Consider the following 22,388-nt stretch of genomic DNA (forward strand, 5'->3'; position numbering starts at 1 on the left):
CTCATCATGAGGATTCCAAAAAGGTATATCACTGACATATAGAAAAAAATACTATGTGCAATTATGTTCTTTATTATCCAAACTAAATACTCGTATAGGTACTACGCGACGCGATTGACTAGCGGTGTCTGAACTTAAAAGTGAAAAGTGATAATAAAAGTACGTCTTAACTAAATTATTTACAATGAATTTATTTATAAATAAAGGACTAGCGACCCGCCCTCGCTTTGCTGAACGTTAAATAAGGAATCTATCTACATAGTCGTTTACCTATAGCCCATGCGACGCGTCAACTGTAAAGACCGTTTTTTGTCTAAAACTAGTAGAAATTTTGGAACAGTGTAAAGAGAAAATTGTATCTTCATTTAATGTAGAAAATTAATAGACTATTTAAAAGGATAAGGATTAATACTATTACGGACAAAAACCCCTCACAATAAAAGATCCAAAAAAAATATTAAATAGTCCACACGACGAAAATTCTTTTAAAGAATTAGACCGTTTACGAAATTTGTAAATAGTAAATTTTACTGCCCTTAATCCTTCTTCTTTTTCTAATTCCTTTACTCTCTTTGTGTTACGCAATCAATCTAAAATAACTGGATCGACGTGTGTTATTTTTTTATTATCTTGGTATTGGAAGTAGTTCTCTCGTGTCGCGGGTGAAATCTTGAGAAACACATAGCCGTATTATAACTAACTAAAAAGTGTTAAATAAAAATAAATAAATTTAAAAAATTAAAAAACCCGACTGCATAAAAAACACTTTAAATAAAAACTGAAAAGTAAAAAACAAGCTTAGTCTAAAAGTGTAGATAGCAATGCTATTACCACAAAATTAAATAATTTCATAATCAATACACAAAAAATAATAATCTTATGCGAAACATAATTGAGTGTAACAGTCGGGACCCATTAAATAAACTAGACTAAAATCATTTAATATGGGTCCCGACTGTTGCACTCAATTATGTTTCGCATAAGATTATTATTTTTTGTGTATTGATTATGAAATTATTTAATTTTGTGGTAATAGCATTGCTATCTACACTTTTAGACTAAGCTTGTTTTTTACTTTTCAGTTTTTATTTAAAGTGTTTTTTATGCAGTCGGGTTTTTTAATTTTTTAAATTTATTTAACCTCGTAATTAAAAAATAACTTATATAATTAAAGCAGTAATGTGATCATTAGTTGTTAGCTTCTGGGCATACAATACGGCCGTATTCCGGTAATAGTTATAAAGGATATTTGGCAAGAAACACACGAACTAATCGTGGAGTGTGACGGGCGCGGGCGCGGGGTACGGGGTGAACGATTAATTTAATAAATACCAACCGGATTCCGGTGCGTTTGTCTCCGAGCTATGCGGTGGCGTGAGGCGGTTCTTGAATTACGACTCTATCTCGCCCTACATATTGTATTTATAGCTGATAGCATAAACCATTCCTTGGTGATTAATATATTAATCACCAAGGAATGGCTACGTTTTGATAAAAAGAGTTTGCGACGATACATTTTCGTAGCAGTAGGCGTAGCTCGTAGCCTGCGCGTAGCACGTAGCTCGTAGCCAGTTTAAGGACAAATTAATTAAATTAAGTCAATTGTAGTTGTATTTAAAAGCGTGAAGAATATGAAGTAGAAGAAGAAGAAAGTAGAACTTTTTGATAGTAAGTTACTTAACTCCAAAAGGTAAGATGAGCTTTATGTCCCAGTCCATACTATCAGCATTAATAAAGTAAATCTATCATTCCTTTACCTAATATGAGTACACCCAGGATCTCATACTCATCCATCAGCTTACCAACATTTAAAAAATAAAAACACTTTTTTCAAAAATACCTAACTAACTTTACAGCTCTTCAACGTTTTACTGCAACACTTAAAAACATGTAGCGGTAAAATTCTTTTTAGTATTTAAATATTTCACAGTTCGTGTTAAACCTTGAATAATATTTCTTTCGGTTGACATAAAAAAACCCATTCAATTTTTAGTATTTTGCAAGCGCAGCCGTATTTTTGCATTCATTATATTACACCCTCGCCCTTGTTTGTTTGAGACTTGAGCAACGTTACAGGGTTAAAATCTCGCTATGAATTTAAAAAGTGTATGTTACAAAATGGCTTCCTAGTATTATGATGTCAGATCTAGAACAGTGCTAGTTTTCATAGTGTTTGTAGGTTCTTGGTTGTGTGTACTTTGATGTACCTATGTATTATGTTCATTTGACTGTGTTGTTATCATAAAGCGGCATTGATATCGTTCTGCGGACTTCTGGGTGTTGTAACCAAACTTAATGATGTATTAAGATCAATTATAGTTTTAGTATCAGCATGTATCTGATATGAGAACTTGCTTTTTGAACTTTATAACTCTTAAGATTGATATCTTAACCGCCGTACTCAGAGTCATTTAATGGTTTCTTAACCCAGTCTTTAGCAATTGTTTTTGATACAAAATCGTTACTAAGGAATACTTAAAGTAATTAAATGTCTCTGTGCGAGAGTGCGGCAGTAATAGTGATATGTTTATCATTTTCGTATTAATTATAACTTCAATGCATAACTTTTCATATCAAAAGTATTTATAATCAGTTGTACTAAAACTCTTAAACTGCCACAATAAAAAAACCGCTATAAATGAAGACGCTACCTCCATACAGGGTGATTCGACCCTGAGAGTGAGGTAGGGACGAATGCGTCTGTGTGCGTGCCGTGTGCGTACACTCGCCGTGATGTGAGTGTATTAGTGCGACAACTCATTACTTACGGCCGATCTTAGATAAATTACACACTTTTCTTACTTAGTAGATACTGTGGGCCTATCACACACTAACAACAAATTAGTTTTATTGAACTGTATATTATTGGTAGTTACGAGGGACATTTGAAACTTTCTATAGCTTTTATACATATTTTGTTCTTTCTATCATTACTTTAGAGCATATATAGTTTAGTTTGTATGAGTGTTGAATGACTATATACTTAATTAAAATGTATTTTAATTTTAAATTTGTCAAATTTTCACTGTTTTTGCTCTTTAACTTAAAATACAGAGATTAGTTTAAATACCGTCTTAAATCTTCGCAGTTTGTCATGATTATGTTAAAATTATTATTTCAATAATAGTAATATGGACTATCTTTTTAGCAATTTATTGTCTTTCTTATTATTCAAATCTGACTGAAGTAAGGTTTGCAATCAGTTATACTATAAAAGGGGGAAAAGAAAAAACATAAGTATAAATAACAAACATCTCTTTATTTTAATAATTATGTACTGGACATTGATAAAGAAATACATATAATAGTCGTACCATAATTATGACACATTTATATCTTATATTATTTTGTACAAGTACAGTTATTCCGAACTAAGTAATTCATTACGAATGTTTTAAGAATACCTGTATTTCGATTTTACATGAGGTAGATAGGTTTTGGATTCCTACAGTAACATTTAACAGACAATCTTAACTAGTGTTGTCTTACGGTTTGGTCTGCGTTATGACATGGCACCGAAATATACGCCGCTAACTAATTATAAACATATAATATTAACCAAAACAACACTTCAAATCTTTAATTAAATAGGAACTCAAATTGATTGCAACCTCTACACTGCGTTTATGAATATGTATCTTTACTTTTATGTTGGTCGAAAGATATTTATCGAGAATATACCATAAGGTATTTATGTTAAAAGTTAAAGATACATAAATATACCCGGCAGTGCAGTGGCTAGTGCTCACAAGTACCGTACGAGCGGTAACCAAAATAACGAATAAAAATCAGTCTCAAAGCAATGATCACGCGACACCACATGGTCGCCGCTGTACCATCCTGTCACCTGTACCTTGACAGACTATAGAAAATATTCCAAGAACTTTGGCTCTTTACCCTGGCGTAGTAACCGTAGTCAAATGAGGTAGATAATGGCAGACACGCCTAACTTTACGCTAACTACCATAATATTACAACATTGCAACATGAATTTACGACTTCTAATCGAAAGTTATCATTAAATTTGTACACATTTATATTTGTACCAATAATTTCTTTGGAAAAAAATATATCGATCACCTACACCCATTACTTACGCTAGGACCCTACGCTTACTACAAACTTGACTCGAGAAAATAAAATAATAATAATCAACAAACAGTACAGCCTAACCATATAATTACATATGATCATTATAAACCATGTGCGCTAAAACGTTCAGAACAACTACTTTGACATTAAATTATATCAAAACATGGAAAATAAAACATTACATCTAGTAGGAAACTAATACCCGTAGAACAAATTGCAATAATGCTCAATACACCATCCTCGTGCAGACGAGGACATATTTATATAACACGGGGGCCATGTGTACGACGAGATGTTCATAATTTAACACTAAGAGTATGTACAACACTTTAAATATTCTGACTGTTGCCTTACAATTACAAGTAAATATTCACCTTAACGTATGCAGTCGTCCCTACACATGGTCCCACTTTACATAATCATTTCTATAACACATATTACCCACTTGTCTCCATTCTCCATACTAATACAGCACAGCCCATTGAAAGTGGGTTCCGAATCGAATTTAAATAATTTGAAATATAATTTTCGAGACACCAACTTTTCTACAACGTACTTTACGTAAGTCTACATAAATATGTACACGTAATATTAACAATACCGTATTCGGCTTAGATACCGTAAAGATATCGAAAGTTCTACCAACTAATGGATAAATAATAAATAATCTTGTCAGAGACAGCATTATGTACAGAAGCACGGTGCGCGCGGTCGGCTGGACCGCCGAGCTCGCTCTCAGGACACTCAGATACCCGCTCTCATTCATATTATTATAATTACAAAACCCTATGATTCTATACAATTATCCCGTATCATGAATTAAAACCAGTATTATTTGGTATTTCGCTAAAAAAAGAAAAGAATTATCAAAAACTGTAAACTTTAAAAAGCTTTTGAAAGAAAGCTTAAGAAATAAAATAATAAAAGGAATGATTACGAACCGGTTATCATGAGTCACTACGGATCGGGGCGCGTACAATAGCAGTAGCTTTGTCAGTCGGAACTCGATATCGAGCTCAATACGCAATAATTACCGCTTGTGAAGTAGCCTTTGTCGCCGAAATAATGAGGCAATGTCGCGACCTTCTCCGGCTAGACCATATTCCAGTTTCCGTTCGTTAAGCGCGAGGGAGGACACCGATTGAAAATCAATAGTGTCAAACATAGCGAAACATTTTTTTTTGTTTTTATCACGAAACAATTGGCGATACCAATAAATCAAAAAATGTCTTTTGTGCAATATATTGCAAAACAAAAGAACAAAACATCGTCGTTTTTGCCTCACCTCGCCTTGCGATTATGCAAAATACTACAACAATAAATTCTAAACTGTAACATGGATGAAAAACGTACTTTTTATGGCAACCATTGCAAATGTAAAATCGTAAAAAAGAATAGAGAACTACCTAATGAGACTACGTCGGTAGTTTTACCGGGAAAAGCAAAAAATGATCTATAAAAAATGTAACTGTAACTTTATGTCGAACGGCAATAATTATTATTTTTACTTCGCAAGGAATTTGTAAGGAATCAAGGGATCGAGAGCGAGTATCCTGAACAAATGAGTGCGAGAACATCGGCGTCGACGGCCGACGGCAGCGCGGGGTCTACGCGGGAGGAACTCGTATACCGGCTCAGCGGCGCACGTGGCGCGGGGGCGCGTGCCCACTACGCGGAGTGGACGCGCAGGTCGGTGGGGGAGTCCGGCGTGGCCGGCCTTCGCGGCAGAGACAGGTCCTCGGGCTCGGTCTGCTCGGGCCACTCGTCCCAGCGCCAGTCAGGGGCTGTCGCCACGGGCGGACTCGGCGTGTCGGGCTCGTAACCACTGCTGGCACATCTGTGCAGAGCGGCTGCTTGCCGACGCCTGAAGCGAGCTCCACACCGACACGCGAAAGGAGCATCGCCTTCATGAACTAATGCGTGGGCTTTCAGTTGATTAGAGTCTGAGAATCGAGCTGGACAACGAGCGCACGCATAAGGTCGCTCGCCAGTGTGGACGCGAAGATGTCGCCGTAAGTTCGCAACCTGCACAAAGTGGCGTGGGCAGTGCGGGCAGCTGTATGGCTTCTCACCCGTGTGAAGGCGCAGATGTGTCTTGAGGTGATGGTCGCGCGTAAAACGCTTGTGGCATTCTCCACACTCGAATGGCTTCTCACCAGTGTGTGTGCGTTCATGATTTTGTAGGACGTGCTTGTAGCCAAAAGAACGTGAGCAGACCTTGCAGGTGAACAGCTTATCCCGAGGTGGGTCAGCAGCTCCGGGTGATGAGCCTGATGACGGCGGGGAAGGTGGTGCGGTAGTGGTCTCCTCCAGCTTGGGCGTGCGACGTCGCTTACGTGCGCGCTCCATGTCTTGGGGAGGTAGTAGCGGCGCGGGAGGCGAGGGCGGCCAGGCAGCCAGCAGTGCGCCGGAGTACAGCTCGGCTGGGAGCCCCGCGACTAGGGCGGCGGCGCGCGTCGCCAGCAACCTCTCCGCTAACATCGGTAAAGACTCTTGACGCATCGTCGATAGCGGTCTCACTGACACACCTGAACAAAGAAACAAGAATAATTAAACTTCATATTCGCTAAAAAGTCATATTGTCCCTATGTTAAAGAAGATGAAATGTAGTGGACCATACATTTTTGGAGAGAACTATCAGAGTATTCGTACTAAATAAATAAATAAGTAATAAAGACTACTTAATATTGTAGAGATCGAGACTTGGCCTACTTTCGTCAAGGTGGAAAAGGTAAAAAATGAAGTTATAGTTTCTTCGCATCACTTCCGTCAAGAGTTAGTTTCGACCTAAACAAACAACACAGTCGAACCTATCGATAGCATACTTATCAGCGAGAGAGAACAAAAAACAGAGCAAAAACTTAACCAGACGTTGTAAAGGAAACATTTGGTCGCAATCACGCCGCTGCAGGTCGCTTCCGCCCCGACCTGTTGCGCAAATTGTAGCTCCACACTAACACTACTCACTACCACTCCAGCTCGATGTAATTACTTTCTATGCGATGTTTATTAATCGGTAATGTCGATACATGTATGCCTACTTTTTCCTTTAAATAAATATTTCCGGCGTAGACGTCAGTTAGAAAATGTCAGCAGTGAAAAGCAATCATTTGGTGTGACGAGTTTGTATAGTGTCGCGGCGAGGCGCGGGCGCGGGAGCGGGGGTGGTGAAGCGACCAGACCACTTACCTATATAATGGAATTAATTATTCCTCGAGCGGCAAACTCCGCCCGCCCGCTCCGCCCAAATTATATTCAAATATTAATTTCGTTGAAGAAAAGCCTTTTTGAGAGCACTTAATTAAAATTAGACAAAATCATAATTGAAAGTTCTCCTCGAGGCGTGAAGAGGCGGCACGAGGAGGGAGCTCCTTACATTATCTACTTAGCCGTGGAATTAATTCCCGGCCGGGCTCTGGACTCAGCCATCGCGCTTAATTGAAAAAGGCAAAATATTTTGTCGTTTGCGAGTGCTGACACGAGGCACTTTACACTTTTTATTAAAACGACAATTATATTATCAACAACGAACAAATTCTGCTTCTTTGTTAAAGAAACTTTTTGTAACGTCATACTGTAATTATTATTGAAAGTACGTATTGATAATACACAAAGTCTCTAGTATAAGATAATTTTAAAGTTTGTGATTAGGCGGAGGCGTCGCGCGCGGCACGTACAGGCTTATCCCATAACTTTTTAATAACATTCCTCGTTATGTTTGGAGGACGAACAGCGAACCGCACTCGTGATGTGATCAGAATTATAATACTAGGCTTAATGTAAAAGTTTAAACAAGTAAATACTCGCATTTTGTTTTAAACCTATCTTCTACTTTGACGTGTTCCCAAATTGGCTTTGTTAACGAATAAAATGTACATGATTATAATTGATCATCACGCAACATTAATTCATGTAATTAGTAATAAAAGCCAATATAATGAATACATCCATTGAACAACATAATTTCAGGGAGGCTAGTAAATCTATCGATTACTTATTGAGTACGTTTTTTGTGCAGAGCAGCGTCATAATGTATCATTTTTATTAGTCGGTCGGGGCCCGGCGGGTGACAATGTTGGTGATAAATTTTTACAGCGTGCCGCACCCTTCCGCACGGAGCTTTTTATGTGCTAAAGAGTTGTAATTATCCCCTCTTTATACGCCATAAATATTTGTCAATAACCCATATTCAATACTTTTATGGAGTTGCCTGCGGCCGCCACTCCATAACTCATTATTGCGTAAGGGTTCGCCCGATAACGGACGTGTCAATGACGTCCTTATTGCTACACACTTGCTACTGTGACTTATATTCATATGAGTCTTTCTTTAAAAGCTTTGTTCTTTGCCAGGGATTTACATTCAAACGTATATTTATAGTGATTACATCTAATTTGATAAGTTTTCTGAAATTAACTGCTTTCATTAAGTTAATGGCAATTTGAATACAATTATTAAAACTTTTTAATGTTCTATATAAGTTAGATTCTCTTATTCTTCATTTGTATTCAGTAAGTAGGACATTTCATTAAATTCAATTTAAAATGGTAGCCTGCCAGGCCAATTTGAGAGGATGACCTAATAAGTAATTACGGTATGTGCCATATAATGGGATTAACCTGCGGCTGCCGGCGGCTTTAGGAGCGTGTACACTAGCACAGATTACAGAGTTCGTACGGTTTCGGCGGTTTAGGGTTAAGCGCGATACACGCGCCGTGTAAATGGGGCTTCTCTGACATAACAGTAGCCGTAACAGGTAACTTTAGTACTTTATTAACCTTGGCGGAAAACTGCCTACTATCGTTCTGGGCCTTGGCTAAATAAGTTACCCCTAACTTACTTGCCACTAAGCAATAGCCAGTTTCGGTCTCATAGTGCTGTTTACATTTACAAAACTGCGATAAAGATCTGGCTACTACCACCCATTATAGGTAAGGAATACAGATAAAATGCTACTTTTATGTACAATTTATCAGAATTAAAAATATGTATCTTCTTTGTCTCTCATAATAACCCTACTAGTTTCTGCACGTGGTTTCGCCTGCGTTTCCGTGGGATAAAAAGTATCCTAATCACCCAAGTCAGCTCATACCCTGTCTGTATACCAAATTTCATCAAAATCCCTTCAGTAGTTTCAGCGTTGACGGACTAACATCCAGACTTTTACATTTATAGTCTGATAGTGTGATTGATTATAGAACATTTTCCAAAGATCCTTTTGAAACATGATGAAATTTTCACATATTTGTAAAATGTCTTCCATTCATCAATATACAGCAATAGTAATGATATAAAACGGATTGATATAGTAATTCAATTACATAATAAATGGTAACAATCATCATGAAAGAAGTGAACCGTGCGAATGTTATACAATATTTGAACAAAGTTTTAGTACAAAAAAATTGCACTCGGAAACAATAAGGTAATAAAAGTTTGTATACAAACAATAGTTGCAAATAATAGGTTTGTATCTACAGTGTAAATAGTAAAATGGTTCATCTTTTTGTGTAGTTTTCAATTGTTTTATTATGGGTATATTTTTCTAATATTGCGAAACAAAAATGTTGCGTGTAGGTAGCAGCTAATTATATTGCGCAATATAATGTTTTGAGGATTATCCGATGGATTAGCAAATCTTTAATTAGGTAAAGAATAATACCTATTCAGTCATATTTTGTTTTATAATCGTTATCTAATTTATAATTTATACAATTGCGTAATTGTTACTCCACAATAGGTTAATTAATATAATGTTCTATTTAAATATTACAAACGCTAATTAAATAGGTATTTTTCAATTAAAAAAGGCAGTTTCATGTAAAGCCGCTAGATGGCGTTAGTGGTAAGAGACAAGAGAAAGTGAAGATGTATTAAGTCTGGATTGCATAAAAACAGTTTAATAATATAATTAAAGGAGTTCCGTAGTACATTAAATATGAATGATTATTATTATTAATAACAGCATCTAATTTCAGAATCCAGAATCAAACGGATGACGATTATAGGTACTACAAATGTTTTATTTTTAAACTATCGACACCGTCGAAACGCAATTAAAATAAAAAACGTATTATCATTTACCTATGTTATCGTGTTATATTATTAGTGAACAAAGAAGCAATAAGAATATCAATATCTTTTTAAGTAATTAATAAGAAGTTCAGCTTATCGTTTAAAAATACTATTAAAACAAGCAGAAAGAACCTACCTTAGCATGTATGATCCAGTACACCACTTATTCTAAATTTACAAGTATTTTGTGAATAGATAAACAATTAAATTTGACCGCAGTGATTTTAAAATATAATGTTTTGATTATTTCCTTAGAATAGTATTAGCGTAGAAAAAAAAATTATTATATTTGGTTATTATTGTTCAACAAAAATTACTCACTTCACAAAATACTAGCAAGTGTCACGTAAAACAAAGATTAACAAATCTCGTAGCAGCGTAGTACGCGCGCTTCGTAGCGGAGACGTAGCGCGCGGCTACGCGCTCTCTACCGCCTACGGTTCACTGAATCTGCAAAGTTCGCTGAATGCAAATAAACATGTGTGCGGTAAGCGCGGGCGTATGGGCGGCCAATCGCATCGCTCGCTCCACGCATGCCGCTAAACTTGCCGCCGCGCGTTTGAAACTTTGCTACACACATGCACTTCCAGATTCAGCCAACCGAGGAGACAGCAGGGCGCACTTAACTATATGTAAACTTCACAAACCTCTTGAATTCTGCGTCGACTGCAGCGACAGGGCCATTTCACTCCAGGTTCACGGCAAAATGCATTTATTTGCACTAACTTGTTTTTAAAGTTTATCGTTGGTCAACAACTTGTTATCAAAGTCCTTATAAAATTGCGAAGAATATTCGAAGTGATAATAGGAATAAGAGAGCGATTACATGTTATGTCGGCGCGGAGTCGCGATCGTGAATGATTCGGGCACGCGGTGCGAGCGCGCTCCGTGTGACCTACCACAACACTGGCGGTAGCGGCGGCGAGCGCGGGCTGCCGGCGCCCGGCGGCCGCCCCTCCGCGCGGTAAACACACCCCCACGCCCCTCCCTGCAGCCCCGCACACCCCGCACCCCCCCGATGCACTCCACGTGCACGCAATGCATTCACTTTTTATGGCCGCTACTACATTATGTTCCTTCCTGACGTCGTGTTTTAGCCCTCGCAGTGAGCGCCACATAAGCACTTTTTATGTTTTACGAGCGGCTCCCGTGCTCCCGGCCGGTACTTTCTTTGACTGCAACTAATTTGAGAACATACCTACTCAGCTTTATCTCGGAACTGTTTGTTCTTGCCCGTAATTATAATAAATGATCGCGATTGAAGCCCCGGGTTTATATTTGTATTAAATTAACTTATTAAGCTGCAGTTTACTAGCGACTTCCCTTTATGAAAGATACATTCCTTCAAACACACTCGAGATTATGTTTGAATAAGAAATATTTCACACAAATATTATCATGTAAACTCTCTTGTTGCAATTTTTAGGTAATTTGAATCTCTAGTATCTCTCAGTATAAAATAAGAATACCTTTCCAAAAATATATTTCCTACATTGTCATTATTATACTTATTTATACATATCTGAGAATAGGTTCAAATATTTAGATAAAGATAGGGATTTAAAATTTGTATTCTACAATCTAATAAAATTACACATATTTTTGAATGACTAACTTGCAATGAATTAATTCTAAGAACTTGAAATTCTTCTTACTACTAATCGATCAATCAATTAAGGCTAAAGATCTTCAGGTTTTATGCAAATTGCAAATAACCTTTGTTTTATTGTCATAATGTTATCATTTAGAAATTACATTACGCAACGAACTTGTTTCCTTTTAAAATCATTGCCTTAATTCTTTGTAATGTTAATGACTTTGTTGCTAATTACTTTTTTATCGATTTTCTAATGTTATCGTCGCATGGCTTTTTGTACTCTTATATTAAAACTGGCTACTCCTCTGGGGAATAAAATGCGTGATGTTACAATGTTGTAAAGTTAGAGTAAGTGAACTAAAATAATGTTTCCACCGAAATACAAAACTAATTAATAAGTCTTATTTTTTCTTCTTATAATATCTTGATAATCATATCATATCTTAATAGTAAATTGAGTGGTTGAAACTTAAGATGGACTTCTGAAAAGATAAATTGTGCTATTGTGCATGCTGGTGACTCCCGCGATGACTAGAAGTCACAATTGCATTTAGGGAAGATGACTCACCTAACTCTACTCTAAATTTCTTTAGTTTCTGTTATCTTATTAATGTCTTCTATTTTCTAGTGTATTGGTCTTATATCGATGTACAAAAATGAAAGAAACAATAAAGTATTTCTTGTTTTAATTGAAAAATCTTTGTTTCGAAATACAAGCTGATATTTAAGTAATTGCATTATATCTAACATCAATCTCAGCTTAATAACCGTCTTAAAGCTACTGATGAAAGATTCCGAAGATTTTAAAATGGGGAACAACTGGAGAGGAACTGACACACTGTAATTACATAACATAATGAGTACGTACACGTACGTATGCGCATCTAATTTGGTAATACATCTGTGGGCGTAACAAGTTACCGCTCCATAGAACTTCACCGGCCTTGCAGGCAGTCACGAGGCGATCATTAGCCAAAGACAACACGCATAAAAAGCATAAGTGTCGACCATAGACGGCGGACCGCGTAAATTTACCATTTTTATTGTGGCCGCTATTTTTACCACTTTATTTTTACCATTTTAGTGAGCACGCGCCTCCCTACTATTGCTTTTTGTCCCGACTCAGGGAAATAAACGAGTAGCTGCACCTATTTTAGATTTTTGTATTTTTTAGACGACATTATGTGAAGTTATTCCGGGTTAAATCATTCGGAGAGACACAAATGGGTTTAATAGACGATCAACGTCGTAGATGTATGGCAACTCGTGTAGAGGCTATCCATCTTGGATGAATGCAGGCAACACGCTAAACGTTAAAGTTATCTTATATTCATTGTCAAGAAAGAGTCGAATGAAGTTCTAAATTTCATTACATACTTTCGTTGCATTTATTTTTGTTTCATGAAAGCTTTTTGTAATTTGCGTGTTATGTGTGATTAAAGAAATAAAGTTCCAAAATTTTTACCATTATGGCAAAAGCATGAATTCCAAAGTTGTACTTTTCTTAGACAACATTATTAAGACTAATGTAAACTCCAGGCTTCCTCAACAATGTTAATTAGTTGTATTAATAGAATATAGTTTTTTACCGGAACTTGTATTCCGAGGCTGCACACTTATCAGCATCAATAAATCAAACAACACTAAAACACCGTTCCTTAACAATACGACGCACGGCGAAAAAGATTCTCTGTTTTTTAAGAGCGCAGCTCCCACCTGCTGCTGTCGCGTGCCTGAACGTAGCACTCAAAATTCATCCTTATATCAATGCAGTTATGGCTTGAAACTGTTCGAGTGAAATAAGTGCAACATAGTTTTTTAAGATAAAAAAGTATACAGCCGTCTCTGTTTCTCGTAGTGCATGGTCCTTATCTGTCAGGATGTTTAAGTCTGTTATCTGGCACACGTCTTGCCACCTTGCCTTAGTTTCGGGGGCAGGCGGCGTGTTGTACCAGCCAACTATAAATTGGGCAACAACACCATCTTTGTCCCCTCAACATTCGCAGTAAACTATAAAGTTTGCCAACGAGGCAGGTGGAACACTATCTGGCATCGGCACGACATCATTAATTAACGTAAATATACTCTTAATTTGGAATTATTGTTTGCTGATCGCATCTCTCTGATGTTGATTTAGGAGTTCTTGTTTACCGCACATGCCCTAATGACAGATGGAGGATTGGACATAAACTCGATCGCAGATTTTATGTCATTCTCTTAACTTTATGAGCTTTGTGTATCTGATATAAAAATGTCGGAATGCGTATATCTTACCCCACACAATTATTCATAAAGAAGCCTCTGTCCAGAGCGAAAATGAGCGCTGAGATTCCTTTGTTTCGAGGAGCCGAAGCCGACGCGCCCCATCCTCCGCGCGCTCTTCAAAGGGCCCAACTCTTTGAAGACGAGAAACCACAATTAAGCCTTGCCGAAGTGAATTCAAGGACGCATCACTTCGGTCTCAAATAAAAGGTATTCGTGTAACACTTTTACTTTCTTTTATTTTGCGCTCGGGTATTCGCACAAACGTATTGTTTGAAGCGCTTATTCAGTGTTGTAAACAATAGAACCCTTTCACAGTCTACGCAACCTTTTATACTTGAGATAACCCTTTTACTTTTCTTGAGTCACTTTCATCCCTGATATTGATAACATTGTGGTACTAGATACATACCGACGATGTCATTAAGTAATCTGATAGTCTCAACCTGCTTAATATTAGCAACGTTGCTTCCATTGTTTAGTGTTCTTGTCTGTAAGTACTCAACGAACAACAACAAACTATTGGTTACAAGATTTGCTTTTTAATACTCACTTGTAAAAATGTAATGTGCTTAAGCACATGCCATTGTAATATAACTATTAAATTGTATATGCAAATATTTAGTCGGGAGTTTTAGATATAATGTAACAATAGAGAAGACTCCAAATATTCAGCGTGAATATTATTTTGGCAAGTTGACGTCATAAAGCGAGCATTAAAAGCGAAAGTAAACAAAAGGGTCCAGAACAAAGTGTTCCGACATGCGCAAGTAATTTGTCCTATTGCGTTGTTCTGAAACAATACACATTTTATACCCGTTTTGCAAAACTGGGGCACATCGGTTTATGACTCGCCCGACGCATTGTACCATGTAGATAAAGCCTTGCAAAACTTTTTGCGTCACTAGTTAACAATTATTGACAATAGACATCGGATATCGAGAAAAATCACCAGGTTGCCATAAAAAAGCGAGGCCACACTTAAAGTCTTCTGTTTCTCGCAAAAAGTTAGCCGGTAGTTATTTATGTACGACCGAATGCCCATTTCTTGTACTGTTTTCGAGAATTCATATTCAAGCAATTATAGATTGTAAAAATAATTGCTGAACATAGGTAAACTAAGTAATTGTGCGCTTACAATTGTGATTCGATCCCTTCCGTGTGAACGACAGATGTGCGCGAGCGACAAAATTACAAAAATCGTGAATATTTTTATTCACATTAAAGCGCTTGGCCGTTACGAATCACTCGCACACAATGAAGCAAATTTCTACCAGTTTTTTGTATTTGTGTGCGATTTTGATGTAAATTCCAGTAAACTTTGGCCATAATCTGGTTTTCCTTCAATATAATAGAAGGGCGGTTGATCAAGAACCGATATCGTTACAACAATCTTATGATTGATTACAAACTCGTTTGAGCTGATTGACACCTCAATAGAACGTGTCAAAGTTTAAAGCGATCGCCGCGTTAATTATAACGTTTTTATATTTCACAATTACATCGATTTTATTAACACGACAATCAATATGTCGGATTTTTAATTTTTAGGAAATTGGTGATTTGTGATTAAAAATTCTTTTGTATTAATTACTTTTTTGTTAGTGGTAAAACCAGTTTGATTGGTGTTACAATGTAGGTAATTGATGTTGGTACATGACTAGTAAACGCGCTTTCACGCTCAATGGATAGTAATTAAATTCGTTTATCACCCTTAGAGCAGTATGAGTAATCTATTCTTTTGATTTTTTTTCTCTAAATCTAAAAGTCCGTTACATTATTCGTCTCAACCCCAGCAAAGTAAGTTCTCATATAAAATTCTCTGCTTTTACGAGAACCTACATCGTGCAGGTGAGAGCGACAATCGAACAAGAATAAAGTATAAAATATCGCCTCCAAAGGATTCGCATTGAATATTTATCCCTAGCCGCGTAGCCCTGTCCGAATGCCCTTTGTTCTCGACGGCCGTTTAAACTTTTGATTCTGCAACTGGCAACAGTCAACTGGACCCTCGGAATTGATCAGGATCTCCGACAGGGTAGAAAAATTAATTTGAATATGAACTCTACAGTATAAATGATAGGGTACATTTTTGCGTGGAGTAGTATGGGCAGATACGCCGTTTTAGTCACGGCAGGTGGCTATTCCATACTTGCGTCACGGGCTCTCCCCTTCCGGGTGTGATGAATAATTCCCTTTTTCTCCGGCAGAATTGTCGTAGCGAACTATCCCGGCGACTCGATACGCACCGTCGGCCTCTCCGCATAAATGTGAATTATATCCTACACTATCCCACTTACAGAAGTCCTCTTTTTATTTCAACGCTAAAGCTGGATTTATGTTTTCCCCCAACTGAACATTACGACCGGTTACGTGTTATTTGGCTACTACACAAAACATATTCTTGTTACACAATAGATGGATGTTTATACAATTATCGTTATGTAGATATGTACAATTGTACATACATTAGGTATCTATAGAAATATGTATTCGATTCTTTACTAAGGAAGTTTTCATAACCTTATCTAATAAAACCACATTGACCGTCATTAAGATCCTTTCACAGACTCTCAATGGAACTAAAGCCCGCCTGAAAACTTAGTAAGTTTTCCACAGTTAGTACCTGTTATATAAAAAAGTATCTTATTAAAAGTAATGTTACACACTTTACCTTTCAAAGTGGTCAATGTACAATATAATATAATATAATACAATATAATATACGTCCAAACGTAAAGAGTTCAGTTATCAAACATTTACTGTTCATTAGGTACTTCTTCTAAATGAGTCACCCTAAAAGTTAAAAAATGTTCACATAAAGCCCACGCACGTCTTGTATGTATATTTAATAATAGTATACATGGAACGTATCCGATGTAGGTATCCGTGGTGATCGGAAGGCGATGTACATACATTATGTAAACCGTTCATTTGTAAATGTTGGCATTTTCCCGTTCACAAAGGATTAATGCTATCGCGCGGGCATTGTGAGCCGCGGTCCACAGCGGCCGGCGGACGGTCACTGCTCGATCACTCCTTCTTTCAGCCCATTCATAACGTCTTTCAAACGTCTGGGCTCCTTTGTAGGCCCGTCGCACTCCTTCCAGTCGAAACTGTCACCTTTTGTATCACACGACTCTTCGTCCGCTGTCAAACGCCTTGCACAAATTCAAAAATAACATCGACATACATTTTTTGTAATGTTCCTGTACAAACGTTAGATAAGTTCGCGTTGATCTTTGTCTGCAAACAACGGACGTGTCCTGTCGCTTATCTCCAAGTATTGATCATGAATAGGAATGGAATAACCATAAACCTAAAAGTAAACTAAAAAAAGTTGCCTATTTGATCCGATAAGCAAAGGTTCATAACTTCGTGATGGTGTGTATATGTACCCTTTCCTAAGAAAAACACTTCGAATATCTCGATAATCATAAATCTCACAAACGTCTAACTCTTATTTGCTTTTCAGATTATTATTTCTTACAATCACAGCGCCATCGCCATATCATAAAAACGGCACACACTCAAAATGACTAACAATTTTATCCTACTACCAAAAGGTCACCAATTTGAAAACGATTAAAAAGTAAAAAGAATCTTCGAACACAAAAGTAACGTATTCAAAACATGTCAGGTCACATTAGGACAATGTGGAGAGTTCACAAGATTAAAGCAAATCATCTTACGCGGTATGAGGACGCCACACAATACAATAGGTCCTTAGCTTGACATAAATTCGCAATTTTTAAAAAATATAATAGCGATGCACTCGTGCCAGCGCGCACGACACGACATGACGCGTGCTATTGTGATGCATCCAAATGCATAATTTGTGAGCACATGCTGTTTTTTACCAAAAAATATGGATAAAAAGTGACCTACACGACGATAATGTAACGGGAATCCGTTGGACGGTATCTATTGAATATTTTTTGACCCGTGGACATGGACAACAAATAAAATGTCCAGGTGCGCGTTCGCATAAAAGATATTATTATATACACTACCCATTGTTAATAAGATTAGAATTTTATATTTTGATGTGAGGTTTTTTGCCTGAATCTATAAGTTTGGGGTCAACCTACGATAGGTCTTTGAGTTGCGACTTCATCTATGAGGATCAAAAAATCAAAACTTTAGATGGACTACAATAAAATTTTTAACTCAATGAATTACTGTCAATTACTTAAGAATTAATTTGAGTAGCAAAAATAAATACATATAAAAGACTTAGGTACTTACTCAACTTACAAGACTATTACGTAATTATGTAATTACAGTTAATGGTCGTAGTAGGCTGTTAATTACAATCACATTAAATTAATTTAACGGTTTTATTTCCCTATTTGGGTTACTTATTTCGGGTCAATGAAAAACTGAATCATATATACCAATGTTTAATGACTATAGTGTACAGTATAGTATGGAAATTGAAATGATTGTTTGAAATCCCTAAATATAGATGTATTACAAGGGCAAAGAAGTAGCGACAAAGTCAGCGGACATCAGAGCTCGCAGGCCGGAGCCCTCACCTCCTGCCACTGACATCACCTTTGACGCAATCTACACAACAGCCCTTGCGTAACGTCTCAAACCCTCCTCTTGTCCAAATTCATACACAAATCAATACACAACACAACCAACTGTTAAAGACGTTTCTATTTTCAATTTGGTGAATTTAGCATTTTCTAGAATATTCATTCCCTTTTGCGATTATGCTATCGTTTTATTTCGAGAAACAAAATGTTTGTAACTTCGACGTTGTGACGGGACACTTTTTGTACATAAACTACATCGTGTAGGTAAGTACGCTCATAAGGTGATTGACGTCCGATATCACAAAAAAAAGCTTTAAAGGAAGTAAAAAAATTGATCGGATTACTCAAATTGAAGGCCAGCTGCGGGACAGTTTGCGGACGCCGCACTTTTTTGCAGTTTCGCAACTATCCATCAATACTATGCACCATTCAACGACTTCCGATCTCAAAAGTCCAATTTCATTTCAATTCGGACGTATCTAATTGTAAATTCATTAATCTTCGCGTTCACATCTCCTGCCACTTGTGTCTGGTCAGTTGTTGACAGGAAATCGATTTGTAGTTTTTTTATAAACAAATTAATAGAGAAATACGAGTTCCCAGAACAATCGTGTTATAATTTAAAAGGAACTAATCGCGTTGTCTGTAAGCTCTGTGGCTACTTCATACGATGTTTGTGGCATGACTTGCAACTATACAAAGTATTCATGGCTGTCAAGGAAAATACATGTCAGCGAATACGTTTCAATCGTATCTTTCAATTATTGCTTATTGAGAACAAAGTTATTAAATTACCAGTACGAAGTATATTATTGAATATTATATGAATTATTACTAAGTATCAATATTATTTTTATATAAATATACAATGATATTGAATACAATATAACCATTTAATTTTGTTTATTTAATACCTCAACAACAACATATTAGGAATGTTTGTACAGCAAGTCTAAATCACATAAGCGTGTTTCACGCATCCATAAAAAGTATTTCAGATAGCTCCACTTTTTATACCGCTTCGAAATATCGACAAAATTGACATCTCGATCCTTTGAGGTTTTTAATAACCGTTTCCTGTCCAATATGACACACGTATAATACAATGTTATAGAAAACATTAGTGTCAAAAGAACATTTAATACAGATTTACCATTGTGTGGGCGAACGTCACTCAAAATTATATCAATGTCGAAGTTTATTCAGAAAAGAGCAACACAGGGCAGCTAAAGGTAGCCATTAAACGCATTGTTGCACATTAGCCACACGTGAACACGTGCATTCTGGTAAGATATGCTCTGATTAATCAGAAGCAATGCTTTTGCATGGTTGTTTAATTGTTTTAACTGACTGACTATTAACAACTCTTCTGATGGTATGATTCTGAATCTTTTTTGATATTGCGTAGTTACTTCTGAGAAGAAAATCAAAACTTATTTAAAAAATATGTGATTGTCTTTTATAGAACCAAAAAAGGAATATTCTAAACTATTCTAAAGGCCTTACTTTTGTCATTAAAAATTGTTTGTATAATAAAGAGTTTGTTGTGTATGAATGTACCTCTTACATATAAGCAACAAAAATTGCACAATTATTCGCGCAAAGTTTTTGCATCGGGTCAACATAAAGCCACAGAATATTATATTTCTATCGAAAGAAAATATCCCATTTCCGCATCTTCCTACAACAATGAGTGCGCCAACAAACTATTCAAATACGACGCAGGCGTTGGTACACCCAAATATTTTTTGCCCACAGCGAATTAATGGATAACCAAAACCAATGCAAAATAAAAAATAGCCTTATTAAATGTTGGTTTCACGTAATAACACGTTGGTGGTTTTTGCTTTGTTTCCAAGAGCCGCGCCAAGATATCCGGTTACGGCCGTTAAATATTTTGCCTCCCGATGAAAGGGAAACTTATAGTTTTTTCTATGAGATTTCGTTTTTGCTCAGAGAACGCGGAAGTCGTGTACACTTATGCAAAAGCTGGATGCTGGAATCGGTTTCGCTTTTATTCCCCCGAGGTGCACCAAATAACATACAATTACACACATCCATTCACAGTAACCAACTTCTGCCATAATTGCAGACTCATTGTAAAAACTTTTTAATTGAATCGCTTTTTAAGTTTTCGGAGATATTCGTAATTCAGCGTATTAAGTGAAATATCTACATTTTGCTGAATTCAAAGAATTTTTGCAAAGGAACATTTATCAAGCCCACAAAGAGAGTGAAACCTCTCTCAAAAGAGGCCTGCTCCGGACAGATTTAATTTGTTGCGAAGGCCTTTATAATTGGAACATAAAGATTGCGAGTAATTAATTTTCGCAGCGAGTCAGAAGCAAAGAGGCCGCGCATTGAGCCTGAGCGGCGGCACCACCGCGCCTAATTAATATTAATGACCCCAGGAGGCGCCGAGCGCGGAGCGGGCACCCGTACCGCCGGCCACCTCGCTCAGCTTCCTATCTGACACCTACACAGCCCACAGGACAGTCGCGTTAATTTCTCTCTGATGCCTTTGTACTTCCACAGGAATGTATGAGGCGGGCGAGTGCCGCGGTGTACGTAGGCGTACGCGGCATACAGAGACATTGTTTGATTAGATATGTGCGAGGATGGATGGGCGGCGAGCGGGCGGGGCGCGGTGACCGATGAGGCTCCGCTAAAAGCCGGACGGAAGCCACGGACACCCGACTCAGGTTACACCAACCGTGGGATACGACGCAACCATGCAGGGTTGCTACTGCCAAGATTCACACTACAACCATAATATTTAATATTAACAAATAAAGGTGTCTCCAGACCTCCTGGCGCAATTTCATTTAGGTAATGCATTATATAGGTATACATACATATTTGGTTTGAATTTACAGGTAATTGCTATTAATTGCATTTGCACTAGTTGTGCGATTACCATGCATTATGCTGCTACTTGTACTCTAGATTATCTCCTGACGCAGTCTGCTATCTATAGTGAACGTTTACTCTGATCGGTTTGTAGTTACTTCTATTTTATACCCAATCCAAGTTCACGTTTATGAATATTGCACTCATATAACCTTCCATTAGTTAACATTTTAATGAGGTTTTCCATCGCGGCAGCCCTGTTATTATTGCACAAGCAAAAGATGAGCGATATTCCGCGATCTCTTCCTGCGGGTCCATATGCGAGCCGTCTCATCCACACTTAGCCATGTATAAACAAAAACTACACAGTCACGTCACACATCGGTTTTTGTTTCACACTCCGATTCCCTTCTGTCTACCAAGTACCAAGCTATATCTAATGAACTTCTGGACAAGGTTTTTGTTTTTATGCAGTTGTCTAGCTAACAAGAGGCTCGGCTCTGAAACTTCTGTTACAGAGGATACTAAATATAATGGAAATTACAATTAAATTGCAATGAAGTAACGTCTAGTTCTTTTATATTGAAGTAACGAAAAGTTAATAATGTACAGAAATTATCATAATTGAATATTATAGTCTACTATGTCTCACATTTAAGTTTATAAAGTTCTAATGCGATAGTTAAGATAGGCCTTCAAGAAATATCTTGAAGAAAAAAGATTGGTAGGTAACCTTCCCAAAGGAACATAATAACAAACGACTACTGCGTCATATGAAAAGGTTTTAGTAAGAAGTTATTGATGGGTTGTTTTCGATTCTACCATCTATTTTAGATCAAAGGTAAAACAAGTGTATTTTAAGTGATCTTTTGAAGGACCAACAAGAGGTTCGGTCCGCGAGTAGCTAAAGATACTTAAATATCAAAACGACTCGAGACCCTACGAATAATGACAAAACTAAAGAACAT

The 22,388-nt window shown here is 37.1% G+C and overlaps 1 protein-coding gene across 2 annotated transcripts; it reads right to left on the reverse strand.

The window, feature by feature from the left end:
- Positions 1–3,238: 3,238 nt before the first annotated feature.
- LOC118263892 (protein krueppel-like) lies at positions 3,239–11,075 on the reverse strand. 2 transcript variants are annotated; one of them, XM_035576104.2, is made up of 2 exons: positions 10,815–11,075; positions 3,239–6,620 (listed from the first exon to the last, which is right to left on the reverse strand). In XM_035576104.2, the coding sequence occupies exons 1-2, from the start codon at positions 10,849–10,851 to the stop codon at positions 5,761–5,763; spliced, it is 897 nt and encodes a 298-aa protein (XP_035431997.1). In that variant the 5' UTR covers positions 10,852–11,075; the 3' UTR covers positions 3,239–5,760. The 2 variants fall into 2 exon arrangements, with proteins under 2 accessions (XP_035431997.1, XP_035431998.1); XM_035576105.2 differs by lacking the exon at positions 10,815–11,075 and adding an exon at positions 10,304–10,448.
- Positions 11,076–22,388: the final 11,313 nt, after the last annotated feature.

This window comes from Spodoptera frugiperda, chromosome 27 (genome assembly GCF_023101765.2).
Source record: "Spodoptera frugiperda isolate SF20-4 chromosome 27, AGI-APGP_CSIRO_Sfru_2.0, whole genome shotgun sequence".
Lineage (NCBI taxonomy): Eukaryota > Metazoa > Arthropoda > Insecta > Lepidoptera > Noctuidae > Spodoptera > Spodoptera frugiperda.